Source organism: Chinchilla lanigera, unplaced genomic scaffold, assembly GCF_000276665.1.
Source record: "Chinchilla lanigera isolate Chin_1 unplaced genomic scaffold, ChiLan1.0 scaffold00110, whole genome shotgun sequence".
In the NCBI taxonomy this organism is placed as follows: domain Eukaryota; kingdom Metazoa; phylum Chordata; class Mammalia; order Rodentia; family Chinchillidae; genus Chinchilla; species Chinchilla lanigera.
Genome location: NW_004955511.1, coordinates 686587 through 696132, shown reverse-complemented (window position 1 = coordinate 696132; position 9546 = coordinate 686587). Strand labels below are relative to the sequence as shown.

At 35.3% G+C, this 9546-nt stretch overlaps 1 protein-coding gene across 1 annotated transcript; it reads left to right on the top strand.

The window, feature by feature from the left end:
* Positions 1 to 3559: 3559 nt before the first annotated feature.
* LOC102007043 (olfactory receptor 5W2-like) lies at positions 3560 to 4492 on the top strand. Its single transcript, XM_005408207.2, has one exon. It carries the CDS (start codon positions 3563 to 3565, stop codon positions 4490 to 4492), a length of 930 nt encoding a protein of 309 aa, XP_005408264.1. The 5' UTR covers positions 3560 to 3562.
* Positions 4493 to 9546: the final 5054 nt, after the last annotated feature.

The window sequence follows — 9546 nt, the reverse complement described above, 5'->3', positions numbered from 1 at the left end:
GCCCAGAGGAAAATAGCTTTATTTAAAGAAAATAGCAACCTGGTTAGCTGAAAAATGTTGCATGAAATCAACAGTATTTTATTATTGAATGTGATTAAAATCACCAACCACATTGAAATCCATTCTTTTCTGTGAGGAGATGAATGCAGAAAGACACATCTTACATACAGCAAAGAGATGGCTTTCTAAAAGTAGGTTACTAGGGCTGGGAATATAGCTCAGCGGCATAAGTGCCTGCCTGGCAAACACAAGGTCCTGAGTTCTATTCTTGGTAAAAAAAAAATATATATATATATTAAAAGTAGGTTACTTGCCAGAGTTATGAGAGCTGATCCAGAGATAATATTTAGAAAAACATTATAGTTCAAAATTGATTAAAAACTTGTAATTTGGAGTCAAATATTATGCCTATAAGATTCCTGAAATTTATTGATTATTTATGGATCTCACTTTTGAAATCTATGTACTGAAGTTGTTAGTTATGAAAACATGATATAAACTACAAAATATATGATGATATATTTGGAATTAAATAATATATGAATAACCCTGACATTTGATAAGCTATCTGCAGTGATTGATGTCTTAATTCATAACATTTTCTCTTACAACACATAAAGAATTGGTGAAAATACATATTTATAAAAGAGAATGTAAACTTTTGTGATCATAAGAGTATAAAGGAAGAAATTAGTTCTTTGACCCATATAGAAATTCTACAAGTACAGAGAAAAAGAAATAGCAATACTTGGAGAGGGTTTGTGAAATATCCATTGGTAACCCTAAGGAAGAGATAAGGCTACTCATGGGCTTTCTAATTTTGATAGCTTTCTGTCATCAAAGAACTACACTAACTAATAGAATACAATGTTATTTGAAAGTAAAAAAAAATTGGGTTTTTCTTGAAAGAATTCTCTAAACATAGATTTTTTTAAAAAAACCCAACACTGTTATACAAGCACAAAGAGACTTCACAACTTGTTTATGTCTAGTCTCTAGTCTACTTTGAACAGTCATCAGCCTAAAAACCTGAAAATATTGAATGGTACAGTTTACTGAATCTTTACTCATGCAAATATTTGTGCTATTGACTGAAGGAAGCCGGAAACACATGGATACACTAAAAAATGGTGAATACGAGCTACAGGAAAAATTTTAAAGCCATAAAATAATTTAAATGGTGGTGCTTCACACGCAGCTGTCATAGATGAACAGACAAAAGTTAACAATGAAAGCAGCATGTATGATTGCCACATGTGTAAGTCATGAAGAAGACTGCTTCAGAAATGAAAGAAACAGGATGAAAAGTAAAAAGCACAGAAACATCAGGATGTAGAGGATACATTTCAGTTTCATCAGGTATCTGATTTCAAGAGAAGAGAGTGGAGAGTTGTGATAAACAATGGGTACTAGGATTTAAAAAATCCGGACAGTGCTCCATACTGATCAATATGGTAGTGAGCAGGAAGATTTAGAAGTTCAGCCTTTGCTGAAGTTCTTGCAGTATTCTCAGGGGAACACAGGGAGACGAGGACCTCATTAATGATATCAGAACAGCATAAAACTGTGAAGGTAGAGGATGATGAGAATCCTCCAATAGTCACTGTCTGAAAAGAAATGCTTCCTTCATGTCATCCAGGTACCAAAGAAAACAACAGATAGACTTTTTCCTCTCAGGTAGGTGTTTAAAGCCACTTCTCAGGAGGCTGTTCAAAGAACAGCATTTCTTTGTAAAAATGAAGACTCAAGTATTGTGGGATGTGAAAATGAATGAAGTCGTACTTACTACGTTAAAGATATTCTTTATTGCCTAATGGCCAAATATATGTTTTTTTGGGTGAGTGAATCTGACTGAATGCATTTGTCGCTTGCTTAAGGATTTTGAAGGTTTTATTTATTCATATTTTAATCAAAACTCATAAGCAAACCATTTGTTTAAAAAATCTCACTATAAATGATGTGGAATGGTAAAATTTAAAATTTGCTTTAGTTTTATTCAAGTTATAGAGAACATATTTCAAGTATCATTATGTGAAAATGTCAGACTTTAGTCTGAAACAATAAGCTTTGATCATCCATATTCCATTTGTGGACAGATGAACACAACATACATATAGAAAATCAAACAGGAGCACAAGAAATAAAAGCCAATATATCTCAGAACCACTTCCTGTTTCTCTCCCCACCTTCTATCACCTGAAAAAGTCAATTCAAAAGACAGCGGTAAACAAGTGTGTTGTTACAGTCTGCCGATCCTATTTCTATTAATCTCTTCTGTTTTCTTTTCAAATTCACTCTTTTGGAATCAGCTGAGTTAAACAAATCAGTTATGAAAGCTTTGCAGACCAGTGATGACTAGCGACACATTAGTCAGTAAAATGTGTTTTATTTTGCAGTAAGTTCAAAGGACAATAAAGATAGAATTTATGATCATTTATTAATTATATGCAATATCATTGTGTTACGACTACAAAGGTTTTAATTATTCATATTGTAATCACTACTGGGAACTAATCCATTTCTTTCAAACACCACTCTATATGTGATATGGTATATGTAAATTTACTTTTTGTTATGGCTTTTTTTGTATAATAATAGAAATTAATACAATACAAGCATGCAAATATATAAGATCAAATCCTCATTGGTCACTATTTACAATTATACTATGTACTGTAAACTGTACTATTTATACTATTAACTCTAAACTATATTATTTACATACAGATGTAATAATTCATAAGTCATGCTACCATGCATATTCCAGTGCTATATGTAAAAGTAGATACATGAACAGACACATACACATATAAATGCAATCAAAAACACAGGAATGGAATCCTGTTTATTAGAAAGTTTTTACTATTTCTCCCCCTATTTTTATTGTAATGAAAAACTAATGATAACAAGTATATTTGTTATAATCTATTGTTCCCACTTCTTTTGATCACATCACTTTGGCTTAGGGGATTTGGAATTTGGAATTAAGAGAATGGAAAAGGGTTAGAAAAGTTCTGGCAAACCATTCAGAATAAGTGACAGAACAATTTATAAAAACTCATTTCATTTTTTAACAGGCCCTACATAGCAAAAATGATACCGTAAGAGCTTTCACTTTACATGGATTTTATATGCAGTGTCATTGGCAGTGCTAAAACCAATTATGTTTTTTGAATAATGTAAAAAATGGATTTGAGATGTTTAATCTTGTATTTTCTGGATTATCTGCCTGACTTTAGAATTTATTTTATATAATTTTAAACTGGAAAAAAAAACTATGAGTTTAATCACATCTACTGTTCTACTGCCAAAGAATCAATGTAAGTCACACATCTGAAGAATTATATACAAGTTCAGAATCAAAAGGGGTCAGCTAATTACCTTGATAATGCTCCTTTAATAGGAGCACTTTCCTTGTCAGTTTTTTGCAGCCTATTAAACAATTTAGGGACCCAAGTAATAGCTTGTCTCATAATAACATTTTTGAAAAAGCAGAAAAATTGATCCCTAACCTATCATTTTCTTGATGCTTTTATACAGCTTAAAAGAAGAACAAAGAAGAATGGAATTTGCAAATTGCTCACTGCTGTCTAAATTCTTTCTCTTGGGAATTATGAATAACCCTGAAATGAAAGTAACTCTATTCATGGTATTTCTATTTGTTTATCTCATTATTCTCTTGGCAAATGTTGGAATGATCATTTTAATCAGAGTGGATCCGCGGCTTTACACGCCCATGTATGTCTTCCTCAGCCACCTGTCATTCTCTGACCTCTGCTATTCCACGGCAGTTGGGCCCAAGATGCTGGTGGACCTGCTTGCCAAGAACAATTCAATTCCTTTTGTTGGGTGTGCTCTGCAGTTGTTCATCTTCTGTGTCTTTACAGACGCCGAGTGTCTGCTGCTGGCAGTGATGGCCTTTGACAGGTACCAGGCCATCAGCAAGCCCTTGCTCTACACGGCGCACATGTCCAGCGCGCTGTGCACCCAGCTCCTGGCTGGGGTTTACCTGGTGGGGCTCACGGATGCTCTGATACACACTACCCTGACATTCCGCTTATGTTTCTGCGGGTCCAATGAGATTAACCATTTCTTCTGTGATGTGCCTCCTCTCCTCTTAATAGCTTGTTCAGATACACAGATTAATGAGTTAGTGATATTCACTATTTTTGGTTTTATAGAACTGAGTACAATCTCAGGTGTACTTGTCTCCTACTGCTATATCATCTTATCGGTCTTAAAGATCCGCTCTGCCGAGGGGAGGTTCAAGGCTTTCTCCACCTGCGCCTCCCACCTCACTGCCGTCGCCATCTTCCAGGGAACCATGCTCTTCATGTACTTCCGCCCCAGTTCTGCCTACTCCCTCGATCAGGACAAAATGACCTCACTGTTTTACACCCTGGTGATTCCCATGCTGAACCCTCTGATTTACAGCCTGCGGAACAAGGATGTAAAAGAAGCTGTGAAAAACTTGAAAAGAAAACTATTTTAAGTAAATAGGTATTCTAAATGCTCCAAATAGCTACATACCTGTACAGAAAGAAATATATATGCTTGTTGCTTTCCTCAACTAATATAATGTAAAGTGATTTATAGTATATCAGCGTAATATAATTTGTATTTACAAAAATCACTTCGTATTATTAGTTGGTAGTTTCCTAAATATACTGTCCTTCATTATGTATTCACAATTTAAATATCATACTCTTTAATTTTGGAAAACTTTCTAGTCTCCATGCTTGTTTACCATAATCTCATTTCCTTGGTGAATATTTCATGAATTAATTTAATCATTTCAAAGCATTCATTGCCTAATATGTACCTTTTTGCGTTGGTGAGCTTTGGATTTTTATATTATATAAAAACAACTTATAAGAAATAATTAATTTGAAATAAAGTATTAAATTATACCATGTAAAGGGAAAAGTAGTCTTGGTGCAAGTAAAATGTATAAATCTAGACTACGAGTAAGAAAAGAATCTTTGAAATGGGATTTTATTTTCAGATCAAAGACTATGTAGTGGGACACTGAAGGGGGACTGATGAACAGAACGAGTTTTAAATGAAAATCCAAGCAGAGATCCCGAGGTGCACAGACAAAAGGTTTTCAGAGGGAGATATCCGCACCGCTGTGACTGAAAGGGACAGTGGTGAGGAGGGGAGCATTGTGTCACATACTTCGGAGTCATTTATGTCTTACTTTAAGAAATGTCTATTTGAGTTTATGCCACTTTGTATTCGAAATATATTTTTCTGAAAATGTGTTTTCTTCTTCTGTGGAGCAGAACAGGCCCCCTAGGAGTAACAAACTCCGGTGCTCCATGTCATAACATGGAAACTCTAGCCAATAACGAGGTGTGGCCCATTTTTAATTGAATATGGGAAATAATTCTGCATGTTGTCCTGTCAAGGGTGAATATTTGCTGGAATAGCTGTGTCCCTGTCCTCCTTTGATCATTACCTAATGAATGTTTGACTATTGATGTATCGTGCCCCATAGCTTTGTAAGATGTTGTGTCAATTAAAAAATGAAAAGAAAACAATTGCAAAGCAAATCAAAGCCCCTTCTTCAGTCCACCCTTGCGCTGCGGATCTCACCCAGTCGCTGCTGTGCAGGGTTCCCCCCTCTTCCCTCGGTCATCCTTCATTAGACGTCCGCTTCTCGGTGCTCCGCTGCAGCCGCCGCCCTGCCCCTTGCTCTGGTTGTCAGTCACCTCTGACTTGAGGCTGCAGGTGTTCTTAGTGCGAGGACAGCACGCCCTTGGGCTGCTTTGCCTACTCAAGCTTTGTGGCTAAGAAGCAAACCGGAACAACAATAACAAAATCACTCCACGTGTTATGATCTTGAGTGTCTTATTAGAAGTCACATTGTGACTCACGGAAAGTTAGTTTCATAGCTTTAAGAAAGTAATGAAGTGGTTCTGAGTTCTGTTCTAGTGAATCTACAAATACGTGCATACTAATTACACAGGAAATAAAAAGCATTCATCGAGGGATTTATTCAAAGCTCTGCTGCTTCATCTGGCTCCACTCAAGTTCATGAGGTCAAAACACTGGAAATGTTTCAGAAAGTGAGGATAAAACACGGATTTGAAGGCTTCTACCGCACTCGCTGAAATTCTACGTTCTCTAATTGCTACTGCGTAACTTACGCTTGCCTGGAGCCACTATAAGATGTCCTTGCTGCTTGCAAAGTGGTGTCTGAGGGACCCTGCTCCAGGTTGTGGGAGAAGATGGTCGTGAAACACCCTATGAAGAGACAGATCTCTTCCTCACTTATGATTTTTCTTTTGTTCATTTTTCTTATAAAGAAAAAATGATAGAAAACGTTTGAGATATTGTTAGTGTTCAGTTAAACTGTAGAATTCACAGATTGCTGATACTTCGAAAGATATGACGATATCGCCCCCACTTCCTTAAGACTTATGGTAGTTATAGCAAAGAAGGATCAATTCGATGTGCTTATCAGTCTCTTTATTTAGATCTAGTAAGTACAAAATAAAAGAAAGAAAAGTTTAACCCTCCAAAATATGTACTTTTAGATAACAGTATGATGAATCGCGATCTACATATCTCTGAGTTTGATAAATTAAAATGAAATATCATTTACTGGGAATATTTTGTTAAGTTTTTCATGAGAAATTCTGTCATGGTGATGCACTCCTATGATCCCAGCATCTTGGAAGGCTGAGGCAGGAGGATCCTGAGTTGGAACTCTTAGTTGGAAAATAATTTCTATTATGCATCCTCACACCTAACTGAGTATAAGGAGCAATAATCACCGCACTTTGTTAAACTTTGAAACTAAAGAAATAAAGAATAGTATCATTTTGCTATTTGCATAATGGGTCTTGTTATGTTTCCCTTTTTCATTGATGAGTGTGTCTCAATGAGAGATCATGGGGCTTGCAAACTTTCCCTAAAAACCAGTTTAACACACCATCCATTAGTTTGAATTTTTAGAAAGAGGGATTAATAATATAGTTGATGACCCAGAAGGGAATTTCAGACAATCAAAATTAATCATCTTGGTGCCTTTTCTGTGGAGTATTTTCAGTCTAAAAATAATGTCTCTCGTAACACTTCAGAATAAATAAGTCGTAAATGTATGAAGACAATTTCTTGCTTAGACTAACAACTTAGTAAAGACAATGCTCTTTTTTCTCTTCTCTACCATTATTTTTTCTCTTATTATTTAATGCTTGGCAACAGAGTACCATTCCACAGTTACTAAATACACAAAAATAGCTCCCTGCAAAACTGGTGGAAAAAGGACGTTTTATGAAACTGTCAGGAAAGGGACTCCAGAGCTTTCATTGTATTGTATTATGTTCATCTTCCGTGAAATTTGTCTGGACCTCTTGCTTTTGTCCTAGGCTGAAATGAAATACTTGCAACAGGACTTAGACGTAAAGAAATTCTCTTCTCAGATCTTAGATTCCTCATCCATCTGATCCAATTATATCAACAACGTCCCATGACCAACAGCTCCAGCTTTCTGGCACACCAGGCAGAGTGAACTGACTTCTTGCCCTCACTCTGGAGCGCATGTAGGATGCTGTCTTCACCTGGGCAGCATCTACACAAACTGGACTTTTCCAAGGAACACTGGAAAAGGGGCTCCATGTCCCTCCATGAATTCATATATTATACTATATGTTTGTTGACTACCACTTAAAATAAAACAACTGAATTGCAATTTTGAATCAACACAGTTTAAGTTGTAAAGAATTATTGACATTTCAGGGGAAACACAGAAAAGAACAAGTAATATTTACATTAGTATTTTATTTTGTAACATTTTTGACTGTCGCTCTGTGTATCTGAAAAATAAACTGTCACCTTATTCTAAATAGTGTGTTGATAGTGGTCATTTATGAGTGGCTGGATTTAGCTAATCCTATAATACATTACAGTCAAATTTGGCGATTTGGATATATTCTTCAAAATATAATTACTTATCAACTAATATAGTTATGGAAAAAGGTACAAAACTTCAGATTCTCAAGAGTATTCTATTTTATTAGGTTGGCGTCATGAAAAGAATATGAGGGTTATGCACTTTTTTCAATTTAATTCCTCATTCCCAATTTTATGTATTCTTTTAGTTATAAAATATATTAATGCTATACATTTCAAAATATCATATGAATGAATACGTTTATATTGATATGCAATTTCAGCAGGATATTTGTTCATGTTATTGACTGAATAATTTATAAGGAATAAATACATGGCCCCATTTCTTAAATACTTGTTTTCTCTCTAATATCAAATGATATTACTAATCAAGACTTCTCAATAGCCTTCTAAGAAGATTATACACCATGACTAAGTAGGATTCATTCCAGGCATGCATGGGTGATTCAACATACACAAAGCAGTGAATGTAATACACCATATTAACAGAACCAAAGAGAAAAATTCATATAATCATCTCAGTAGTTGCAAAAAAGTATTTGACAAAGTCTAACACTCATTCATGATAAAAAACCTTATAGAAAATTGGAATAGATAGTATTTGATACTCAATCTAATAAAAGCCATCTATGATAAACCAGCAGCTAACATCATATTAAATGGTCAAAAATTGCAAACCTTCTCTCTAAATCAGGAACAAGACAAGGACATCCGCTGTCACCACTCCTAGTCAGTGTAATCCTGGAAACATTACCAGAGAAATTAGACAAGAGAATGATATAAAAGGAATGAGAGTACAAGAGGAAGAAGTTAAATTATGGTTATTTGCTGATGACATGATAACCTACAGAGAGGATGCCAAAAACTCCGCCAAAAAACATCTAGATTTAATAACCAAATTCAGCAGTGTTGCTGGATACAAACTCAACACTCAAAAATCAGTAGCATTCCTTCACACAAGCAAACTCACAGAAAGAGAAATTAGGAAAACCACACCTTTCAGAATAACATTCATAAAAATGAAATACTTTGGAATTAATCTAACAAAGGGAATAAAAGATTTATACACTGAAAATTATATTACTCTGAAAAAGGAGATCAAAGAGGATATCAGAAGGTAGAAAGATATCCCTTGCTCACGGATAGGAAGAACTAATGTAGCAAAAATGGCCATACTGCCAAAACTGCTATGTAGATTTAATGCAATCCTGATCAAAATATCATTAGCACTAGAGAAAACCATCCTAAAATTCATTTGGAACCAGAAGAGACCTAGAATAGCAAAAGCAATTTTGGGCAACAAAGGCAAGTCAGGGAGCGTCATAATCCCTGACTTGAAATTACACTACAAAGCTGCTGTAACAAAATCAGCATGGTATTAATACAAAGCAGGCCTGAGGATCAATGGAACAGAGTAGAAGATGCAGATGCAACCTCAGACACATTTAGCAACTTTATCTTTGACAAAGGGGTCAAGCATATTCACTGGAAGAAAGATAGCCTCTTTAATAAATGGTGCTAGAAAAACTGGCTTTCCACATGCCAAAGACCAAAACCAGACCCATGTCATCACCACGCACTAAACTAAAGTCAAAATGGATCAGGGATCTAAATATTAAAACAGAA